General features: G+C 48.2%; 1 protein-coding gene across 2 annotated transcripts in view; it reads left to right on the top strand.

Annotated features, from left to right (window-relative positions):
* Window positions 1–2689: 2689 nt before the first annotated feature.
* The window catches only part of MTMR12 (myotubularin related protein 12), a 66020-nt gene continuing 44441 nt past the window's right edge, over window positions 2690–24268 (top strand). The window contains exon 1 of one of the 2 annotated variants that reach the window (XM_060146925.1): window positions 2690–2854. In XM_060146925.1, the coding sequence (XP_060002908.1) occupies window positions 2774–2854 (81 nt within the window). In that variant the 5' untranslated portion in view covers window positions 2690–2773. The remainder of the gene's footprint in view (window positions 2855–24268) is intronic. The other variant, XM_060146926.1, reaches the window with a different exon arrangement.

Here is a 24268-nt window from a genome sequence, read left to right as displayed (position 1 = left end):
TGCTGGCTGTGATTTCTGAAACTGTATGGACGCAGTGGCTGCATCAAGTTTCCAGAGTCGTCATGTTGCAGAGCCATTGGATGCTGAAGAGCAGGATAAAGTCATTATTACACCGCAGGATGATTTCAGGAAAATTTGATGTGGTGGATTAAAAATAAAAGCCATTATCTCTAGTCCAAGGATTGGGCCAGAGGTTAAAAATAAAAACAAACAAGGACACAAACAAAACCCCTTTGTTTAACAAGGTGCCGCAGAGCATCATCAGAAGTCACTTTTCTTCTCCTTCTACAGTCCTGGAAAGGGGGTAAATTATGTCTTCCTTGGTGGGATTGTACTGTCAGCCAGCACCTGTTTAGTTCTTGCTGCCTACCAGGCATCGCCTGGATTACCTCGTTTAATCTTCATAATAGTCCTCAGCCACATTGACATAGTTATTATTGTTGTTATTATCATCCCAGACAGAATCACAGGCACAGAGGGATGAAGTAACTTGCCCAAGAACACAAATAATAAAGGGCATAGTTATGGAGCTGCCAACCTAGGGCAGGGATGCCTGCTTACCCCACCCAGAGACATGGGAAGGGGTTGGGGGGCTGTGCCTGACCCTGATCATCTCCTTGTCCGTGTCCAGGCACCCGTGGGCGGGAGGGGTGGATGGCGATGGCAGAACCCAAGACCTCCCGCTCACTACTCCCCCTCTGATGATGAGGCCAGGTTGCCGCCCCGACAGAGGTAAGCAGGAGACTTAGGTTTGGCTGGGGAGGGCCAGGGTGCCAGGACAGGGTGGGCACCCAAGAGGACTGTGCAGGAGCTGAGGCTTCAAGACCCCTGGGCTTGTTCCATCGTACCATCACACCTCACTTAAAAAACACAAATTTGAAGATAAAATGATTCAGAATTTGAAGGCCGCGACCGCAGAGCATTAAGCCCCAAGCCCTTCTAGCTGCGGGCCTGTGTGACTGCACTAGTTGCATGTCCAGGAAGCAAGCCCTGGCCACAGGCACCCACGCCAACATACTGACTATGGTCAGTGCAAGATCATGGAAAACTGAAAAGTCAGAATGTAAAGATTTGTTCAGACTGTAAAAATCTGCCCTGCCGTTTCACTTTGAAAAGTAAAAACTGCTGTGAAATATAAAGTGCTACTATTAGTCCCCACAAATAACTTCATTCCGGACACCTCCCTAAGGAGCGTCTTTCTTCATGAAGCCTGACTTAGCCTTCCTAAATAGAATTGACCGCTCTTTTATCGTGCTCCTTCCTAATTTGTGTAATTATAATAATGTTCGGATCTTGGGCTTAGGAATCAGACACACCTGGGCTGGAATCCCAGCTCTGTCAGTGACCTGTTGCGAGACCAGGGCAAATTACTTGCTTCTGCTCTTCTTGAGGACTGGGATAGTGCAACTCTGGTAGCTCCAGCCATGCTGTACTGGATAGGCTGAAGGATGGCAATCAGGTTGAAATGAGACCACAGGACTTGTCCTGACCTATGTTTTCAAAAGTAAGCACATTCGGGGATATGGGGACATGTGTATGCATATGGCTGATTCGCTTTGTTGTGCAACAGAAACTAACACGGTATTGTGAAGCAATTATACTCCAATAAAGATCTATTAAAATAAATATATGAAAGCTTGAGAGATGAAAAAAAAGTAACCACATTCGTTTTCACTCAGATTTTATGTTTATTTGGCCTGGCTTTGGTGCGCGGGAGGGGGGAGGGGGCGGTCATGGAGGTGAAGAGGGTAAAGGGCATTAGCCATTGACGAGACTAATGCTTACCAGGGTCTGACACGGAGAAAGTTAACTACAAATATTTATTATTAGTTTTTTCCACTAGACTGAGTTTCTTGAGAGCTGAAACTGTATTATTCATCTGTGTCTAACATAATGCTTCGTACCAAATGTCGAATTTAAATGAATTTTCTTTGCAATCTTCACTAAAAATGAGGGTTTTATCGATAACTTGGGAGGGTGAATAAAAGAAATCTCTTAAGGCCTTTTGATATTCTGTTAGAAACGGAAAGATTAAAAACAAAAAAGTTTCAGAAAATGAGGTCGACAAGGCCTTTTATGATCATTCAAACCCATTCCTAAGTGCCTAGCACTTGGTTTGTCTCATTTTTGTCTGCACTTAAAACAGTAAGCCCGAACATCATTGATGGGGGTTTGAAACTCACTCATTCAATCGGTGAGATTCGATACACTACACTTTCGGAAGTTTTATTCCAAAACGGCAAGGAAAAAGACGAGAACGACGGCAGTGAACCAATGCTCACAACTTAGTGACTGCAGGATCACTTGGCGGCGGCGACATTTTTGCTATCCAATCGCCGGGGAGTCCGGAGAGAACGCTCTCTGGATTGGTCAGAAGAAACATCTGTCCAGGTTCATTCAAGAAGGGACTTGACGTGGGGCTCGGCCGGCAGAGGCTTCTGGCCAATCAGAGAACGCATGGGGGCGGGCTTTGCCGCAAACGGTGGAATGGAGCCTATCTCGGAAGGCTAGTAGCCGCCAGGCAGACCGGCCTGTCGCCAGCGGAGGAGGCGTGGCCTCCGGCCGCGGGTTCCCGACTGCTTGGGCCTGCGCGCGGAGTGGGTGGGGCCCGCGTGCCTGGGCGGGGCGAGCGGTGTCAGCGGCGGAGCCGGATGCGGGCGGTGCCGCGGCCGCCGCTGCCCTGGGGATGGGCGGAGCCCCGGCCGCCAGTGCTGGTGGCCGCTGCGAGCGGCCGCCTCTGATCCCGCGCGTCGCTGCTTCCCAGGGCGGCGGTATGCTGGGGAAAGGTGTAGTCGGCGGTGGCGGCGGCACCAAGGCGCCCAAGCCCTCCTTCGTGTCGTACGTGCGCCCCGAGGTGAGGGGGCGCCGCGCGGGCGGGGCGTCTTACTGGAGCGGCAGGGGCGAGGGGCGCCTGCAGCCCCTTACCCGTCGCAGGAAGAGCCGCGGGCGGTTCCTGCCCGGGTGCCGGAGGGAAGCCGAGCGGAGTGAGGCCCCCAGGGGCGCGCTGGGCTTCCCGGCGGGCCCGGCTGAGGATCCCCGACGCGGGCAGGCAGGTGCTCGAGTGCAGGGCCCGGCTTGCTGGCGACCAGGTGAAGGGGCCCGAGCCGGGAAGGTACTGAGGCCCGGCACGCTCCTGGCTACAGTGGAGGGGAGCTGGGTTTGGGGCACCGAGAGAGGGGAAGAGCAGGGACGTCTGGACCCCCTTGGGGACCTGCCCAGAGCCTGCAGTCCGGGCGGGTCTGCCCTGCCCTTGGAATTTCTCAGTGAGTCTGTAGAGCTTGCTTATCTCAGCTGCTTGCTTCTAAGAGTGCTATTTGATGCCGCTGGCGGGATACCGTGCACTGCCTCTCGCTTCCCGTCAGCACTGCAGGGAGAAAGTGTGGGTCGGTCCCGGCCTCAGTCAGCCTCTACCTCTTCCTTGTAAATTCCCCTCTGTCGCTTTTTCCCCCTTTTATTTCACCCCCTCACCATCACCCTTTCGACTCCCCGGCTGCTTTCCTCCTGGAGTGTTACTGTCAAGTTCATTCATTCATTCAGAAAATATTTTTTGAGCTCCTACTCAGTGCCAGGCACTGTTCTAAAACGGCTTGGGGGTATACATCAATGAGCAAAACAAAGATCCCCGTTCTCCCGGAGCTTATCTGAGGGAGAGAGGGGTAAACAATGAATAAAATAGGTATAAGTAAATTATATGGTATCTTAGAAGTTGAAAGCATCATGGGAAAAGAAAAGACCTCCTTCTCCTTGCGCAGTGGCATTTGAGCAAAGCTTTGAAGGATGCTTGGGATCTGAGGGAAGAGTCTGGAGTGTTGGAGGGCCATCACGGAAACCAGCCCTGCAGAATCCAGGGGAGGAGGGGGAGAGTCCTAGGAGAGGAGGTGAGAGAGGTTACAACCTGTAGGCCTTGCTGAGAGCTTCTTGAGCTATAGCTCCCAATCCAAATGCCTAATTAGATGCATTTTCATTTTGGATTTCTGAAGGTTTTTTCCTGCTCCTCTCTCAGCACTTTAAACAGCAATGTGCAGAAGCATCAGCAAACTCTTCGGCTGTCTTCACACCTCTGTAGAGCAAAGGCAGGTGGGCTGTGGGTGAGAGGGCTTGATCAAGGACCGCTTCTCTATGACCACCTGTGGCCTGAAGCCTTTGCATATATATCTTTAAATTCAAATGTGTGTCTTTTTTTCCAGTGGAGAGTACTCTTGAAATGGGTCTTATTTTTAGTCCTAACTTTTAAATAAAAACCACTTCCTCTGTAAGTGCTTGATACGGAGTCAGGGTCATCTTGCATATTCAGCAGGCTCTCCTGTAGGATGGAGGGTAAGAAATGTGGTCAGTTTCTCTTTGTGTCTTTTTTGATGGAGACCTGGTTGAAACACAACTGATCTTTTAACCTTTCCTCTTTAGGGAGACTAAACTACAAGTGGAAGGTCTTCTGAAATGTGGCCAGAGTTCAAGAATGTTCAAATTTTTTATCCACCAAGAGCACATGTTGTAATTAGACATGTTTACCCTCTTTGCCCACAGCTCCTGATATGTTTCCTTTGAGGGATAATTAGGGAAGGGGAGTGGTTCAGCCCCAAAATAAGCCTGAAGTGGTCACATTTTTCAGATCCGTATAGTTGGCAGTTTTGTTTTCTTGCAAGAAAATAGTGCTGTGTAGACACTATGCTTCTTTGTTGAAATCTGTCTCAAAAAATATTTTGTGACAGGATAAGGCTCTGACCTAAATCATGGATGGTTTTTAGAAGATAAGGGATTGAGGGAGTAAGGAGACAATTTGCTGTTAAGTACAGTATAGCTTTTGCTAGCTATTACGTTATGGGAAATGCATGTGAGCAGCTTCAAGGTATAGCCTGTGTGCCTCTGAGAGCACTGGGTCTGGTAACCTTCTCTTGACTCGGGAGGAGGAATCCTTCAGAACACTTTTCTGAAGACTGTCATTCTGCTGTTTCTATTCCTTTCCCTCACACTGCCTTCATCTTTACTGCTTGTCACGTGTGTTTTCCTATCACTGTCTTCTTTGTATGCTCTTTGTTTTTGTTAGCTGGGAAGTCGCGATTTCTCACACACCTTTTTGCTGGTAGATCACTAAGCTTCCAGAACACCCTTCACGCCTTCACGGTGCAAAGTGCCTTATGATACCTGTGCCTGGTGATGAACGTGTTCTAGGCTGATCAGATCTTAGAAGATTTATCAACAGCTGCATTCTGTATGCCAAAGAGGCTATCAAGAGCCAGCACTTTCTATTAAAAACAAGGCTTAACTGGATAAAGTATTTGAAGATGATGCTTATAAACATGATGGCTTATTTTTTTTGTCTTGTGATCAGAAAGGATTGGCATTGGACAGCCTAAAATGAGGGGTGGGAGTTAACTTCACCTGTTAAAACTGGATCTCTGCCACAGTAACTTGGCTCTTCTGTCATTGATGCTCCCAAATCAGTGAATGTGAAAGTTAAAATCCTGAACTGTAATTTAGGATCTTTGGTCATGTTTTGTGAACTCTGCCCAGAGGGTTGCAGATCAGTAAATTGCGTAAATGGGAAGCTGATGGTTCTGGAAGCTGAGGTGAACAGGAGGGAGAGAGCTGGGCCTATCTTGGTGGTACCCGATGGCTGGTACTTAAAAACATCTCAACACCTCCACCCCAGCTTAGCCTTAGACACAAGGTGCCTCTGTGCAGGGGAACCCTGGATGCTGAGCTCTGCTTCAGGGAGGTGTTTGGTTATAGTTTGGGTGCCAGATCCACTTTTCTTATTAAATAAAACACCTGTTTGAATTATTATTATTTCAGAAGTCGAAGTGGTCATTGTAGAAAAATAGGACAATATAGATAAGCAAACAAATTTTTTACAGAAAAATTATAAGCTTATTAACGACTTGGAATGTATCCTGTCAGATACGTGTGTAGATGTATGCATATGTTTTTTACCAAAACGGGACTAATATTGCTGATCACATTATTTTGTAATCTGCCCATTTCACCAGAAATGTATATTGTAAATGTCTTTCTATGCCCATTGTTAACCTATAACTTCATTTTAAATTAGACCCCTTTTCCTCAACAGAGACAGTGTGATGGGGAGATGTTAGGTAGCGCGAAGAGCCCAAGAAAATATTGTGGTTTTTTTTTTTATAAATGTATTTATTTGTTTGTTTGTTTATTTTGGCTGTGTTGGGTCTTTGTGGCTGTGCACAGGCTTTCTCTAGTTGCAGCGAGCGGGGGCTGCTCTTCGTTGCGGTGTGCAGGCTTCTCATTGCGGTGGCCTCGTTTGTTGCGGAGCATGGGCTCTAGGTGTGCGGGCCTCAGCAGTTGTGGCGTGTGGACTCAGTAGTTGTGGCTCGCAGGCCCTAGAGCGCAGGCTCAGTAGTTGTGGTGCACAGGCCCAGTTGCTCTGTGGCATGTGGGATCTTCCCGGACTGGGGCTCGAACCCATGTCCCCTGCATTGGCAGGCGGACTCCTAACCACTGCGCCACCAGGGAAACCCCAGTAGTGTGGTTTTTAAATGGTTTTCTAGTTAGTCACCTTCTCTGCTGCCGAATGACAATTCTGATTCTTTAAGACTGTCAGTTTTCTGCTCAGTTACCTGGAAATTGTAAGCACGGGTTTGGTAATTCATAGTGGTTAGACATGCTTAGTGTCTGTACCTGGCAGCTTGTAAATAAAGGACCCTTAGGTGATCCTAAGAGAAAGTTCTGATTTAATAAGAGCCGGTTCCATTGTGATAAGGGAGCCAAATAAAAGCCTCAGGGTACTTGTGTGGTGTTCTCTGAAACTAAGACCAGGAAAAATTCAGCTTTTAGAGTTTGCTGTACTTCTGCCCGTGTTTGTGTGGTATTCCAAATATGGTTAAGATGTACTTTCTAGTTGAGTTTAGGTCAGTGCTTGACTTGAATGCACTAATAATAGTTATTAATTACTTAGTTGTGGATTTTCAGACTTGGAAGAGAATTTAAAGATGATCCACTCCACCCCTGAACTCTTCCTCTGTTATGTCGATGTGAATGAGGCCCAGCGGGGTTAATTGCCCTGCCCGGGGTACAGTGTTATTGTAGAACACAGTTAAGAGAGCTGTCTCTGGAGGCCAGCAGTGCCTATGGCTAAGCCAGACCCACAGCAGTTCAGGAAAGGTTTTATATAGATGTGGGAGAAAAGGCAAGAAGAGACATGAAGATTGAGAAGGGTCCAAAAAACCCAGATTTAAGAGCCGATTTTTTTTCCTTCTTATTGATCCCTCAGGGAAAAGAATGCATTCGATTGCCTCTTCCTCATTTAAGGCCATTTCTTTTGGTGGGGAGAAGTGAACCCATGATCCTGAATTCTTCCCAGAGATAGGACTGCAGGTATATATCAAAATAAACAAACCAAGAATTCACTGGTATTCATTAGGCACTTCTGTGTCCCAGAAACTGCTTATCTCATTTCATCTTCATCTGTCTTATGTGGCAGATACTACCATTACCTCCCTTTTTTGTGTCTAGATGTGGAAAGTGAGACCCAGAGAGGTTAAGCACCTTACTCAGGGTCACAGCTGGCGAAGGTTGCTGCCAGAATGTAAACCAGGGCCTTCTGACTCCAGGGCCATGCTCTTATCCCTCTATTTGTGAGTGCAGGGATATCATTAGTGAAACATGCTTGTAGGCATGCCTGGTGTTTGCACGCTGGAGTGCTTTCTCATTCGTGTTCTCTAGCAGCGGTTTCTTTCTTGGCTTTTTTAGGTTCTCCACCAGGGGATTGTGAGCAGATATGGGGCTCGCTGGCGATACGGTTAATTTGTTCAACAGATATTTATTAAGCACCTACTAGTACCAGGCACTATTCTAAGATGTTGGGGATCCAAAACAGATGAAATGATTGAGATGGTTTTTTGGTGGAACCCTCTGGTATTGGACCGCTAATTTTGATGACTTTGATGGATTGATGACGAGAGGAGATTGGCTTAGCCTAAAACAGACCTCCTTCCTCAGTCCTAGCCATAAAAAATACCTTTTAAAGCAAAATCTAGACCCATTACTTTAAGACTGTATAACTTTTTCTCCATTCCAAACTAATTTTTTAATGGCAGAATTTTCTCCTTCAGCTTAGAGGTCATCTATAGTGATTTAACAGGCCATTAAAGGACATTCAGAGTTCTTCCTAAAATGACCACTTTCTTAGCTGTGGCTTGAGCCTGACGATCTGTCCAAATCTTCCGCTTTTTCTCTCCTGCATGTGCTTCCTGCGGCATCTCCCTGGGTCCCATCCAACACCACACAGCTTCTGCAGATAGAGCACCAAAGATGCCGTGAGGCTATTGTCAAGCAACACTTCCTGCAGCCCATCAGGCAGCTGTCACACAGACAGCCCCGTCTTAGCCAGCCTCTCTCTGCGCCCTGCTTCCGTCTCTGAAGCTAAAACCAGCACTGCTGTCAAAATCTTAGGCTGTGGGGAACGCATGCTTAGAAATTTAAAGTTCTAGATCCTTCTCTGAACATCCTCAACAGAATGTTTGATATCCTTTGACTGCTTCCACGTGAAGCCATTCTATGTCACAGCGTGCTTTAGAGAGAACTCAATTTTAGGGGGTCAGAAAATTTTTTTATCACTATAAAAGATGTATACCTTATTTTTATGATAAAGACAATGTTGCAGACTTTGGAAGTTAGAAAAAATAAAACTACCCGTAATTGTGCTACCCTAACCAAAGCAGTTATTTCCATTTTTTAGTTGTCTAGGCTTTGTGTCTTATATGGTTGCACTCATAATATGTGTAAAAATTGATAGCCTGCCCTGCGGTGGTTGTGTTTGAAGGTGGTACCGCTGATTCGCGTCAGCAGAGCAGAAACTTCGAGTCGTTTTTCCAGCAGGAAGCCTCCCTCAGTTTCTCATCAAGTTAAGCTTGTGACTTCTTATGTGCTTTATTTGGAGAACAGTGGGTTTGCAGTTTAATGAATCACTTACAATAAACTTCTTGAGGTAGATTAGGAGGTAGGATTGAACTGGAATAATTCTGCTAACCTCGAATATTCTGCTGCTTTGGAAGGCAGAAGAGAGGAGGTGGAAATGGGAGAGGGACTCCAGGAGGGAGCGAAGCTGCCTGAGAACCGGAAGGGCCGCAGGGCTTCCCCCTTTCCTTAATCCCCTCTGCATACCTGGGGTGTCACCCTCCAAGGAGAGCAAGCACTTGTCTTTGCTCTCCCTAGCTAGCTGTGTGTGAGGCCAGTCCTTTAAGCCTTGGTCATATTTCTACCCGAACAGTGGGAATAATAATACCCATCTTATCTGATAGGTGTATGTGAACATTTATGAGTCCGCACTGTGACTGTGCACAGAGCCCTCAGCGGAGTGCTTGGCGCCTGGGTAGCCTTCAGGAGATGTGGGCTTTCATTGTTACTGTTACTCAGGAGCCATCTGGATGGTTTCAGAAAGTACTTAATCGTCAATCTTAGAATACAGGATCTTTCCCAGCTAAGGTATTAATGACAGTGGAATATTTAGTTGTTGCGGTTGTTGCCATGGTATCATGCCGGGAAAGTTCACGGTGGTAGCTCTTCCTTAGAGTATTTTTCACTATCTCCGAAAGTTTCTTTTCTTCTTCTCTTTGTTCTTTTATACATTTGAGAATGATTTGATTATGTTTTAAATTCCAAACCTAATGAGAACATTTAGCAGTTGACTTTTTTCATTGTTAACATTTGGCCTTTGACATTTTGCTAGATTCTTTCTGTGGACTTATTTTTTTCTCTTCCCTCATTTCTGAGCCTCTCTATCATAGGCCAGACTTTGTCCATCACATCTGGTCAATGACTTACTTAAGATACGAGTAAATAAAATCAAATTACCTCTGGGAGTAATAATTCTCTTTACCTACATCAAAGGCAGTTGCCAGACTGTGCTGTTTTGATTACATATGTAAACGCTTTTCCCTCCTGTGCCCCTTCGTCATTCCTTGGAGACCTGGCTGGTGGGCAGCCTTTCAGAGGTGGCATCTAAACCGTCACTTGTTTGCTTTGGGGGGAGGGAATGGCTTGAGCCACGAGAAAAGCAGGGCCTGTGTATGAAAGCGCCGGCCACAGTGGTGAAATATTTTGAAGTCTACCTTTCCCTTGTGACAGATTGCCAACCCCTGTTTTAGGCAGTGGTCCTGAGCTGCTGGGGTTTTTTTCCTTTTGTTTTTGCTGAGAGAGTTTTTTAAGATTTCTGAGAATACATTTGAAGGGAATGATCCCAGTTTTTTAGATGAAAAATCTCACTGTGTTCCTACCTTTTCTCCATACATAAAATTGAATTCGTGTTTTGCTTTAATTCCTTGAGACCCACTTCCCAGTGTGACTTCACCTCTCCAAGCTTCCCTTTCCTCACCTGTGACGCTGGGTGCCCATCTTCCCGGCAGGCTTATTTTGAGCATGAGAAGAAATACCATGTACACCCAGCTTGGGATGTGATACGTGGCAGATACTCAACAACTGCTAGGTGCTTTTATTATTATTAACAAGAACTTGAATCAGAAGAATTACTGAGTGTGTCACTACCATTTGCTAAGCACCGTGTTAGAATTAGGCGTGAAAAATAAAATCGGCAGTCTGTGCACTCCGGAGGCTGACATTCTGCTGGCGAGATGGCAGGTCGACAGATGGCCGTGACGTGCAGAGGTAGGTGCTGCCTGTTGCTGAGCGGGAGCACACGACGCTCTCGGGCACGGAGGAGGGCCCACTGCTGCCTCTCCGCAGCATCTGGCCTCATTGGAAGGTTGCGTGGGACTTGGAAAGGGCAGCGTTGACGTGGGCTCCGCTCTGGGGAGGTGGGGGAGGGTGCAATGGGCAGGTAGGAGGCACAACTTGAAAGGCTTACAGGTGCGTGGGGACCAGGTGGTCAGACCATCTGTCCTCTCCCCTTGTATAAGGTGCCCGCAGAGGTGCAAGTGAGGCAGGTCCTGAAGAGTAGAATCCAGGGGCACCACTGGGACACGCCTGTTGTTCCCCACTTTCTGCGGATGCTGCTTTGCGCGTCCGTCTGGCTCTCGGTGAGCCTGTAGGCAGCTTCTCATTTGCCCCAGTTCCTCTTGCTCCAAGACGATGGAAAAGCTACTGCCCCAAGGCTTTTGGCTCCCTGCCAGCTACTCGGCTGACCTGGTATTTACATAGCAGCTCTGGAGGGGGACCAGGAGGGGACGCACAGAAGGCAGCGCCATGTGTTTCTGCAGCTGCTGTTGGTCCCATCAGTTAGCTTCAGTGATAAGACTCTGACAGCCCCATGACTGCTCCCTGACACCTTTCCTCTAGCGCTTGTGCACATTCCAGCGCTGCCCTCTTCACTTTCAGTGTGATATGCAGGTTAGCAGCATGGCTTTGGAATTAGAGCTTTGCCCCTTGCTGTATGGATTTAAGCTGGATATGTAACTTCTCTGAGCCTCAGTTTCCTGACCTGTGAGATGGGAATGAAAGTAATAGTATCTAACCCATACAAGTGACATTAGCCTTAAGTGAGACAATCCGTGGAAAGCTGCTAAGTCCGCACAACTCGGCATGTACTAAACACTTATGAAACGTTAACTGCTGTAGTTGCTGTTACTCTTCACCCCAGAAGCTGCAGCTGTGTGTCTTCATTCATGTGTTTGTTTCTTGGGCCACCAGAGCAGGTCCCGATAATGGCAAGACTTGACCTACGTTCCCTTCGAGCATTGTTCTTTGCTTGCACTCTCAGAGGCTTGTGTCTGGAGCCAGGGGTGCTGTCCCTCTTATTGGACCCTGCCATACCCACAGTGGGCGCCCTTTCCATTTCCCCTCCAGCACCGATTTCTTTTCCAGTGAGTTGTTTCATGGATTCCCTCTCTGTCCTCCTGTAACAGTATCTTCCCTTGTCTCAAGGGCTTCCAGGAGGACCTGGGGTTTGGGCAGCATGCTAGGTCCTGGGCCTGAAACTCCAGTTCAGCTCCACTTCCCACCTTCCTAGCTGCTGCCAGTGGCCCCCTCCTTCCCCAGTCACGTGTGGTCCAAACCAGTTGCAGTCCCCAGGGTGCCCTTTGAGAGGGGCCTCTGTGGTGGTCTGTCTTCATTTCCATTGCCACTCTTCCTGCTAGCATCTCCTCTCATGCCCGGGACCACCGACCACAGCTGCTTACCTGGTCTCTCCACCTGCCACTGCTCCCTTCTGCATCCCCCTCCCCAAGACACTCCTCCCATCACGGCCAGGCTCCTTTTGGACGCAGCCTTCATGTGTCATTTTCCTGTTAAGAGTCCTCCATGCCCCCTGCCCCTTCCACTGGTCCAAATCTTAACGCGCTTTCCAGGCTAACCCCAGGTTCTGACTGCTTCTGGTTTGTTGAAAGATATGTAGCTTGGATTTGGGAGCCCTGGGCTCTGGCTGTTTCTTTTCTGTGTGTCCCTGAGGGAGCCCCTTCAACCTCTTTGGGTCTCATTTCCTGATTTATAGAGTTGGATTAGGCAAATGTTTTTTTGTTTTGTTTTGTTTTTGCGGTACGCGGGCCTCTCCCTGTTGTGGCCTCTCCCGTTGCGGAGCACAGGCTCCGGACGTGCAGGCTCAGCGGCCATGGCTCCCGGGCCCATCCGCTCCGCGGTGTGTGGGATCTTCCCGGACCGGGACACGAACCCGTGTCCCCTGCATCGGCAGGCGGACTCTCAACCACTGCGCCACCAGGGAAGCCCATGGGCAAGTGTTTTTAAACATATTTTGTGCAAGGAAATTTTTTTTTAAACAGCGTGGTTCTTTTTTTTTTTTTTGCGGTATGGGCCTCTCACTGTTGTGGCTTCTCCCGTTGCGGAGCACAGGCTCCGGCCGCTCCGCGGCATGTGGGATCTTCCCGGACCGCGGCACGAACCCGTGTCCCCTGCATCGGCAGGCGGACTCTCAACCACTGCGCCACCAGGGAAGCCCAACAGCGTGGTTCTTGAACAACTTTTTCAAAACGCACTGTCCCACGCGCTGCTCTGGAGGTTGAGACAGGCCCCAGGGGTGGGGAGGGGTGTGTGTGTGTGTCAGGGTGGGAGCGGGGACCTGCAGCAGGGACCTGTGTTCTTTCTGTTAACCATGATCTCTTCCTTCAGCCCCTGTGGAGAACTGCTATTTCAAATGAAATCATAAAGGAAACCCCAAAATAGAGAAAGACCAGAAGAGAGAGAGTGTGAGAGGTACAGTGTGAAAAGCCCCAGACCAGGCAGTACCGAAGGCTCTTGTTACTTCAGCCTCTTTGCATTCTCAAGTCTTTGCTCGTAACTAGCTGCCGTCCTCCTTTTAGCCGTGATACAGGCTGTCTATAGCTCTGGGTTTTGGTGATGCCATTTGAGTGTTTATTCTCTACTCCTTTGTGTATAATTGTTCTATGTCTGTGGCTCGTATTTCCCCAACAGAGCTGTAAGCTCCTTGAGGGCAGGGCTGTAGTGCTGGCCACTCAGTGTGGCCTTGCGGAGCTCAGGCTGGCTTCAGAGAGGGCTGAATGGACTGTGGCCCAGGGCCGTCCCTGGAGAGGGCCTCAGAGGGTAGCTGGTGGGAGCTTCACTCAGAGGTCATTTTTTGTTTGTTTTTTTTTAGAATACAACATTTGAACATTTATTTAACTTTCTTTTATACTTACCTAGGCTTATAAATTCCAAATATATCACTTTTAATTTGTGTTTACATCCCTGTTATTGAAGATGGCAAATGTTAACCAAAACAAGTCCCTGCAAAGTCACATGACCAAGGGCCTGGCTACAGGAAAGAACAAAGAGTTAAAGTCCATGATGCAGTTTACCAGACAATGATGCAGAGATGAGTTTGCAAGGAGCTAGCATTCTGGCTGGAGTGGTGGATGGAGGAGAGTGGGCACTGATTGTGGTATGTGCCACAAAGAAGTACAAAGAAACAAAAACAAAATACATGACTGTGGACTCCATTTACTCAGAGGTCGTTTTTATTTCTCCTGCAGAGTGATTTGGGGGAGTTGAGGTTGAGAACTAGGTGAGGAACTTCAGTGTGATTGCTGACTCTACCCTTGGTCTTTGTGCCCCAAGAGTCTGCTTTGGCCTGAGATGCTTTGCCTAAAAATACCCCTTTTCGCTGTCACTGTGGCGCTTAGTTTGGTAAACTGGTGACCTGTGTGGACACCTGGAGCCCAGCTGTTCCCCATGGTGTGTCTCCGGCTGCTCTTTGCTTCCTTAGGCAGCTTCCGTTCCAACAAGCGAGCAGACCCTCTCTGTTGGAATTAAGCCAGCTTTTTGTTGCGGTCAGATCTGTGGGTTCTGAGGCTTACACTGCTGCGATGGGTCTTACCGTTTACTCTCTAGCCTGAGGTTCTTACTAGGGAGAATGTGCTAAAGTGTTTGGATTATTTAAAGGCCTGGGGAATGCCTGGTAAGAGTGATCCTTGCTAAGAAGCACGAGTAATCCTTTCACTGCTGTTCAGTAAATGATGAGCTGTCAAAACAGGTGAGGGCTTTAGTTTGGATCTTGGTGAGCAGTTACTTTCTTCCTTCAAAAAGAAAAAATCTGAGGTAGGGGAAAAAAGCAGCAAATCTAAATGTGAGAGAAAGGACTTAGAATGACACATGAGTAAGTTTTTTTTTTCACGCACACATACTGTATTTTATTTTTTACAAGAATGAGTAAGTATTGCTTAGCTCTTGGGGTAAGGGTGCTGTCTGAGGTTGTTGCCTATTTCCCTGTCCTGGAGACTTGTTACAGTTGAAGGGACACTTGATAGTGTGTATATATATATATATATATATATATATTTTTTTTTTTTTTTTTTTTTTTTTGCAGTACGCAGGCCTCTCACTGCTGTGGCCTCTCCCGTTGCGGAGCACAGGCTCCGGACGCACGGGCTCGGCGGCCAAGGCTCACGGGCCCAGCCGCTCTGCGGCACGTGGGATCTTCCCGGACCGGGGCACGAACCCATGTCCCCTGCATCGGCAGGCGGACTCTCAACCACTGCGCCACCAGGGAAGCCCGAGTTATGTCTTAATAAAGCTTTTACAAAACACAGTTTAGGAATCAGGACTGAACTTGGTATCAGAAGTCCTGAGTTCTGGCTTCATCACCTGTTTAGCCCTGTGAGCCCAGGCACATTGTTTAACCTCTTGGAGCTTCATTGGCCTTATCTGTAAAGTGGAGATGAGAATTCTTTACAGGACTGTTGTCAAAATAAATGACGTATAACATGTGAAACAGGACATAGGAAAACCTCCAGCAAATTATATATTTCCGTGTTTAAGTTAGACATATATTTTTGCGGATAACAGATGCTTGGTCTGAAGTGCTCTTGAGAGTTCCCAGCTCGCCCTGTGGAGTGAACATGTATTGTGGCTGAGAACTGATTTGCATGATGAGTAAACAGCAGAGTCCTTAAGGACTAGGTCCCAACCCTGCCCCGCATCTGTGGTCTTGGAACCTTGAGTCCAGACAGAGATCGTTAGTTCGCCTCTTACTGCATGTCTGCTCCCCTGGCTTCAGGTGCTGCTGACGTGCTTTACTGTCAGAGTAGTTGTTGCTTGTATCCAACTGCCAAGGCAGTGTAAGATTAGTAGAGTGGAGCTGTGGTCAGTGGCAAAGCTGGTACCTGATCAGGCTGGCTCGGAAGGGAGCGGAGCCCCCTGGCCAGGAGCAGGGAACCAGCAGCCCTGGCAATCAGCTCCAGGGAACAAATCTTATGTTGATTTCTCTAGCTTCCTAGACCAGGACAGTAGATAGATTCACTTAGTCTCTAGTCTCTATCCTCAGTGATAAGGCTTCCGATTTAAAGTCTGTCTTTGAATGTGCCCCTGCCCTATTCGTGAGACTAGAATGTGTTTCAGGAAGCCAGCTAACGGAGAGATGTGGGAAGGGTCAGTAATACCTGCCACTAATCACATACTTAGGTAGTAATTTTTATTTATTTTATTTATTTATTTTTGGCTGCGTTGGGTCTTGGTGCTGCGCGTGGACTTTCTCTAGTTGCGGTGAGCGGGGGCTACTCTTTGTTGCGGTACGCGGGCTTCTCATTGCCGTGGCTTCTCTTGTTGCAGAGCACGGGCTCTAGGCGCACGGGCTCAGTAGCTGTGGCTCGTGGGCTCTAGAGCACAGGCTCAGCAGTTGTGGTGCACATGCTTAGTTGCTCCGTGGCATGTGGGGTCTTCCTGGACCAGGGCTCGAACCTGTGTCCCTGGCATTGGCAGGCGAATTCTTAATCACTGCGCCACCAGGGAAGCCCTACTTATTTATTTATTTAGCTGGCTCTTAGTTGCGGCACACGGGATCTTTTAGTTACGGCATGTGGGCTCTTAGTTGTGGCATTCAGGATCTAGTTCCCTGACCAGGGATTGAACCTGAGCCCCCTGCACTGGGAGTGCAGAGTCTTAACTGCTGGACCACCAGGGAAGGCCCGAGAAAGCTTTGCAGAGGACTTGAACTATGTGGACAGTGGACTGGACGAATTGGGTGGGCGGGACAGGGGAGAGCGGACTGTGGGGTCCAGCGGCTGTGCCGGGGGCTGGATGGCGGGAGCAAGACCCTGATCGTGGGGGTGCACAAGGTGCGTGCTGGTGGCTGGAAGGAAGAGCAGCAGCAGGGAAGGACGGGCGTGGACGGACTCTGGAACTGTTACGGAAGCAGAGCAGACAGGATCATGAGAGGCAGGGGATAGCTGAGAATGACTGCTGGGTGTACGGTAGGGCCAGAGTCCAGAGGACAGCAGGTTCGGCGAGGGGCGGGGGAAAATGATGAGCTGACTTAGAAATGTGAATTTGGAGGATCTGAGGGACATTACAGTACATGAGGCCAGGAGGCTGTTTGGGGTCCAGATCTGGAGCTCTGAAGAGAGATCTGGAGTAAAGATACATTTGAAGGGAGGAGGGTTGTCAGCATATGTTGTGGGAGAGCTGCCCCAAGGAACAGAGGTCCTGTGGACCCTGCCCAGAAAGGAGATGAGGAAGAGCAGCCAGCCAGAGTGTCGGTCGTTTGGCCCAGATGCATTTCTGCTGATTTTCAGGGCTCTAAATGACACTTCCTGAGGGTAGCAGTCTTTGCTGACCCCCTCCGAATGCGGTTAGGTGTGTCTGCTGTGTTGCTGTTGTGGCCTCCTGCACAGCGTAGCAGCGTACACGAGTCATTACTGTTGCTTGTGCTGTGGTCAGACTCCCATGTACTCTGAGGAGGTCAGGGCTGTGCCTTGTGTTCACATCTGCTTTTGCTGTGCTGGTACAGCAGGTGCCTAAGAAATGACAGTTCGGTCAGTGAAAGAGTGTCTGAAAGGCCGGGGAGAGGAAACGGTGTCCTTGGGGAGGATGTGGTCGGCGGACAGGAGCAGGCTTATTGTAGTGAAGGGCATGGCTCTAGACAGGCAAACCCAGGCTCAAGTCTCGCTTCACTTAACCTTGGTCAACCTCATTTTCCCCATCTCTAAAATGGGAACAGTAACGGCAGTTAAGAGTTGTAAGGATTAAGTGAGATGATGCGTAGAGATAACCTTCTGCAGGTGTCTAATGTTTATTGCACTGAATACCCAGTTTTCCAGTTATTATTTTTTTGTCTGTCTGAACATCTTAAGGGCAGAAGTCAGTTCTTCATCTTTTTACACCGGGCATTTGGTAGGTAGGTTACTCAGGAGCTGTTGAAATGAATTGGTATCTATTGGCAGTGGGTCATCTTGCACCTCTGAGTAACCAGACATACAGCTCGAGTGTTGACTCACTGGTTTCGCTGCACAGGCTCACGGGAACCCTGTGCTTTGGGCCACGCCTTCTCAGAGACGTAGTTCTGAGAGGAGATCAGATGGACACCTCGTAATTGCTGGGCCACCTGTATGAGGTGGGTCGCAGTGGGTGTGTCTCCTTCGGGCCACAGGCTTGCTGGAGAATGGGTGGCAGTTCTCACGTCTCGTCTGGCACAGACGTGGCCAGAATAAGAGTGCTCCTGGCTCCGCACGGGGCGAGTTTCTTAGATGTGAGGGCAGTGGCCGCTGCGTGTCCTGGGAATTGTTGATACTCACCGCGGCAGCAGGAACAGACGTAGGTCCTTTTGACCTGTGGGGTAAAATGTGCGGAAGCTGGAAGACTTGCTGTTCATGCCCTTTATCCTCTTTTTAAGCTAAAAGAAACAAACATAAAAAGTAGCCATAGCATTGGGGTAAATGTTGAAATAGGAATTAACCCCCAAACCCCAACCTTGATCCTCGCACTCTGGCAGAACTACCCTCCACTTATGTTCATGCCGCTGTTCTAACTGAATTCAGGCCACTGAGATACCCTAGTTTTGAAGACTTGGACGTCCTTTGACCAGTGCCAGCCGTCTCTGCTGTTCTTTTGTGCCATAATAGCAAGCTTTGTCCACACTCAGATGGAGTAGCAAGAGGCGCTGCACAAACCACAGGGATGGTGTTTAACGCCCCAGTTGTTGAAAATTTGCATCATTTTCAAATGAGTTCCTTTTCAGGCCTCTTGCAGGGAAAAGTCTGTCAGCATAACTAGTGGAACCCGTTCTGCTTGATTGTTAAAGAACTGTACTTTTCTAGCCCTCTTTTCTTACACATTGAGCATGATACTTAATTGGGGTCAGTAAGGACTTTTGTCCCACGTGTCACAGCTCTGGAAGTACAGTTGTGACCATTTGCTGATGAGGCAGCTGGGCAGGGAGGATCAGAGTTGAAGGGTAGTGGGATAGAAGGAGCAAAGGGTTAAGGGGGACTCCGGGCCCTTCCCCGAAACCAGGTGACAGTTTCAGAAGCTCCCGCTGCTCCAGAGAACAGGGCTGGTGCAGAGGCAGCTGTCCCTGGATGCTGGTTGAATTTCCTGGGAGATCCTGGGATGATGCCAGGCCCATCCACGGCACCTGCTCTCCTGCAGTTCTTACTGGACAGGCTTCATGACTTCTAGTCTTTCTGGATTAATACCACGTACATGACAGCCTTTAATGGAATGTTCTGTACAGTATGATGAGAGCATTTGGTGATGCCACCCACGTCAAAGCCCAAGCCTAGATATTGTCTCTTAATCTCCCTCCCATGTGTCTCTCTGGTTCCTGCTGGAGTGTTTTTAAAAACCTCTCATTACCTAAAGCCATTATTAATTAAATTACTCAACGAAATCTTCTGAGCACTTACTGTTTGCAAGGCCTGTATTGGATTCTGGGACAATATGGCAAGCAAAAAACCAGACAGAGGACCTGCCCTCAAAGAGTTTATAGATTGGTGGGGAGATAGACTTAAATAATTACATAAATAAATGTGAAATTGCAGTTATGACAAGTGCTAGGAGGGAGAGATACACAGGGCTGTAAGAACGTGGAAACAGAGAGGGCTCCCCAGAGGAAATGACCCTTGTCCAATGGATACTTAAAATTCACAGGGCAAGGAGGGAAAGGAGACGCATTCCAAGCAGAAGGAACCTGGACTTCAGATAGGAAGGGGCTTGGCAGGTACGAGAGGCTGAAGGAAGACCAGTGTGGCCAACATGCAGACTGAGGAGGAGGTTGGTGGGAGAGCAGGGCGGACAAGGAGGTGGGGACCAGGCTGTGCAGGGCCTCCTTGCAGGCTTTATCAGGTTGTTGCCCTCCTGCCACCAGTAATCCAGAGCAGACCGTGCTGTGAAAGGAGCACTGCCACTTTAGGTGGAGAATGCATAAGAAAGAGGCAGATGCAGGTCGAGCAGGTGCAAAGCTGTTGCAGTGGTCCGGGTGGGAGATGATGGTAGCTTGGACCAGGGTGGTGCTGTGGAGGTGAGAGAGGAGCATGGGTTGTGGGCATATGTAATGGGTCTTACTGATTGGATTTGGTGGTGAAGGACTGGGTACTGAGGGTGAAGGAGAAGGAGGTGTAAGGGGGGCTCTTAGGATGACATGCTCCTGAAGGGGGAAGCACTGGGTAGCCCAGACTGTACATAGCAGTGTTATTTGCGGTTGGAGCCTTCCCTGGAGTGTGGTACATCGAAGATTCCTGCTGAACTGTCGCGGGTTGGTTGGGGTGACACCCGGAGACTAAGGCCTTGGAGGACCCAGTGGAGTGAGTCATAGGAGGTGAACTCTCAGCTGGTGTTGAGGAAGCCCCCGAGTTCTTTCCCACGTAGCAGCCATTACTCCTGGGGGGTACATGTATTTTGTTTTTTTGCTTCTGTCCTTTCAGCCTCTGTTTGCCTCTCCAAAACAATTTTAGGCTTTCCCTGGGCTCTTTTATTGATGCTTGCTTTGACCTGGTTTCAGGTGGGTATAGCAGATACATTCACTGATCTTTCTGTCCTGTTTTCCTTTTTTTCTTTGTTCCACATAAGAGGTAGTGTGGCATCATGTAAGAACACAGGCTGAGCCAGCTACCAGGTTTGACCTCTGCTTCCACCACATTCTAGCCGGGTGTCTGCTTTGTCTGCAGAGTTGGAGGTAACAGTGGCTATAAGAGCCCTACTCCAAGGCTTGCTATGAGAATTAACTGAGTTGATAAGTATAAAGCCCTTTCAACGATGCCTGCCCCAAAGGCTCTAGAACTGTGTCATCATTATTCACTTCTCAGCCTCAGTAAGCGTTGGCCCTTGAAAGTAGCCCCTTTGGCATTCATAGCATGGACACTTGTGATTTCTGCAGTCTGTAAGCGACCCCTGAGTCATGATGTAGTCATCTGTGATGTCAGTAAGGAAGAGATTGTATTTATTTATTTATTTTTTGCGGTACGCGGGCCTCTCACTGTTGTGGCCTCCCCTGTTGCGGAGCACAGGCTCCGGACGCGCAGGCTCAGTGGCCATGGCTCACGGGCCCAGCCGCTCCGCGGCATGTGGGGTCTTCCCGGACCGGGGCGCGAACCCGTGTCCCCTGCATCGGCAGGCGGACGAAGAGATTGTATTTACTCATCCAATTGTAAAGGTCAGGTTGGACAGCGTTTTAATCACTCATCCAGTAAATTTGCCCATGAAGACAACAGCTTACACACATTGAGAACTCAGCATGGTCAGGAGTAGGACATGCACGTGGGAATCTCATCATGTCCTGTAACCCACTTTAAGATCCATGTCCAGGGCTTCCCTGGTGGCGCAGTGGTTGAGAGTCCGCCTGCCGATGCAGGGGACGCGGGTTCGTGCCCCGGTCCAGGAAGATCCCACATGCCGCGGAGCGGCTGGGCCCGTGAGCCATGGCCGCTGAGCGTGCGTCTCCGGAGCCTGTGCTCCGCAACGGGAGAGGCCACAATAGTGAGAGGTCCGCGTACCGCAAAAAAAAAAAAAAAAAAAAAGATCCATGTCCAGATTCAGTGCATCCAGACGTGGGCTGTACCTTACTGTTAACCCTTTCCCCTCTTCTCCATTCAACTATGCTCGTTCTCCCCGGATCAACAACAAAAACTTTGAAATATTATCTCCGTATTTGTTCTTTCTGTGTTTTTCTTGTGGAGTTCAAAAAGCTACTGTAAAAATACGGAGGCAAAGGAACTGTGGGACATAGCTGATGAGTACTCTCCATTCTGTGCTCCCTACCTTCTCTCTACCACCCGTACAGGTCGCTTCCCAAAGTAAAGGAAAAAATTCACATTTTTTGAGGGGAGGGTTTCTTTATGATTCCTCTTTGCATACCCTGACTTACTGGAGTCCTCTAGGTTATTTCTCTTCTCAGGACTGGTGTATGTTTTGATTTGGGGAGTGGAGGATGGTTGATGGTAGTGGCGATGGTGCTTATTTTTTTTCCTGAGTTGATTATCTTGTAAGAATTGATAGTGAACATTTATACTTGTTTTGAAGTGTTAACCAGAGACAGGTTAGATATTAGTGATGATTGCCTGCAGCATGGCTCCTTTCTTCCAGTGCGCAAGTGCTTGTATAGGTTTTTTGTTTTTGTTTTTTTTTTGTGGCATGCGGGCCTCTCACTGTTGTGGCCTCTCCCGTTGCAGAGCACAGGCTCCAGACGCGCAGGCCCAGCGGCCATGGCTCACGGGCCCAGCCGCTCCGCGGCATGTGGGATCCTCCCGGACTGGGGCACGAACCCGTGTCCCCTGCATCGGCAGGCGGACTCCCAACCACTGCGCCACCAGAGAAGCCCCCTTGTATAGGTTTTTATTCACAATTTGTTGCCATCTTTCAGTAGCGTAATCTACTTTGTTTGGTTGTTTTTCTGGCCACGCCCCGCAGCTTGTGGGATCTTAGCTCCCCGACCAGGGATTGAACCCAGGCCTATGGCAGTGAAAGCTCTGAGTCTTAACCACTGGACCGTCAGGGAATTCCCAGCTTAATCTACTTTGAATAAATTCAGCAGTCGGGAAAGCTTACCTTTTGTCGGCATGCCTGAGCAGTCCCTTCCTCAGATGCTGTGTTCTCTTAAGAAAGCCATTAGTTTACTCTTTTGGTCTTTTTTTTTTTTTTTTTTTTTTTTTTGCGTTACGCAGGCCTCTCACTGTTGTGGCCTCTCCCATTGCGGAGCACAGGCTCCAGACGCGCAGGCCCAGCGGCCATGGCTCACGGGCCCAGCCGCTCCACGACATGTGGGATCTTCCCGGACCGGGGCACGAACCCGTGTCCCCTGCATCAGCAGGCGGACTCTCAACCACTGCGCCACCAGGGAAGCCCTACTGTTTTGGTCTTATAGTGGGTTCAAAGTACTTTCTATTGCAGAAGAAAAGACAGCAAAGGACAGGACCTAAGTCATTGTAGAAAACAAATTCTATTAACAGAAAAGTGCCGTTTCTTTTTCTACGACTTCAGGTATTACTGTGCAGTCCAAGTCTAATGGAATTAGGACCAACCTGGATGTTGTGAATTGCAGGAGTTTCTGATCCACAATAAAAAAAAAAGAATTGAGAAGCCTCCTGGGTGGTGTCAATTTAGTTTCATGTGGGAAACAGGATTGAGAGAGAAGCAGAAATTATTGTACTCAGAGTCTTGAATCATTGCAACTCTTAAGTAGTATGTTGGAATTCTTTGTTTAGTCATCAAAAGAAAGGAGGAGAAAAAAGAAAGGAATCAAGAAGCATAGATTCTGCTGGGTCCAACAATTGTAACAACTCCCATTTACTGAATATGTATGCCAGGTGTTTACACCTGTTTCTCTTCATATCCTCATACTGAGGTGGTATTGTTTCCATTCACACAGGAGGAAACCAAAGCTCAGGTTAAATGGCAAGCCCAAATTCATGTCTGTAGGTACCAGAGCTGGGTTTGGACTGTGGTCTCAAGTCTGTATTATTTGTTTTCAGTACATGCACAGAGAGAAGTTTGGAGAAGCCAGGGGAAAGACAAAACTTAAATTGTCAGTACTAGGCTGTGTTAAAAATACAACTCTCTGCTTTAGAAAAAGGGAAATTTTGTTCTAAGATACACATGGATTCCCACCTAATATGTAGATGCAAATGAATTTCTCCCCTCAGATTTTCTGTTTTAGCGGAAAAAACAGAGTATTAAGTGTCCATTTTAGACCAGTGGAGCGACTTGGAGGAAATAAAATGTTTGTGTTATGTCTTTTTAGCACTTGGTGCCAGATGTGATAGAAGGAAATTGTGTTTTGGAACCTTTAGGGATGTTATGTTGCCTCTTGGAATTTGCCCTTCTGGCTGGATAAAATTAAACCGAGAATAACAACTTCAGTTTTTGACTCAGAGCCCTTGTAAGCAGTGAAGGGTTGATGTGAACATTTATAAGCATTTTGGCCTACGAGAGCTTCATTGTAGAGACCCCCGCTCCATTCTTCTCAAGGTCAGTGATCATCTGGCAGGGCCCTTCCCTTTTTGTGCCTTTGCTGAGGGGCCCTAGGTCCATCACACTTTTGAGATGTGTGCATTCTGAATGTGAACTTGGTAAGAAACTAGTTTTTGAGAACCAGTGGAATGGAAACGACCAGGCTGCTTTGCAGCTTCTCAGCAGATTCTCAGGAGTGTAGCTGGTGTTAGCTTTCACATGCTTTTGTCCTGTATGAGGCAAATCCTTGTACAGTGGAGTACAGTTTTCTTAAGGGAATTTTTCTGATTTGTTCTAATCAGTTTTGTAACAGGAGACTGGTTTTCTGTTATACGCAATGGCTGTGATGACTTTTTTTCTTTTGTGGTAGGAAACTGGAGACCATGTTTATTGGAACTAGGACACAGCAGCGAGGAATGTGGGCTCTGGAGTTAGTCGGGGCTTGGGCCGAACCCTTGGTTAGTGACTTATTTTCCTATAAAAGGGAAGTTCTTGAACCTCTTTAAGCCTAAGTTTCTTCACCTGTAAAATGGAGATAACGCCAGTCCTAGAGTTGTGAGGATTAATGAGGTACTAATGAAGTATACTTACCTGGCACATCATAGAGCTTAATAAATGCTGGCTCTTATCATTATAGTTAAAAGCATCTGGTCGAAGTGGAAGCTGGGACTGACAGCTTGGG

Source organism: Lagenorhynchus albirostris, chromosome 3 (genome assembly GCF_949774975.1).
Source record: "Lagenorhynchus albirostris chromosome 3, mLagAlb1.1, whole genome shotgun sequence".
NCBI lineage: Eukaryota > Metazoa > Chordata > Mammalia > Artiodactyla > Delphinidae > Lagenorhynchus > Lagenorhynchus albirostris.
The sequence above is the reverse complement of the archived record's forward strand: the minus strand, read 5'-3'. Positions and strand labels throughout refer to the sequence as shown.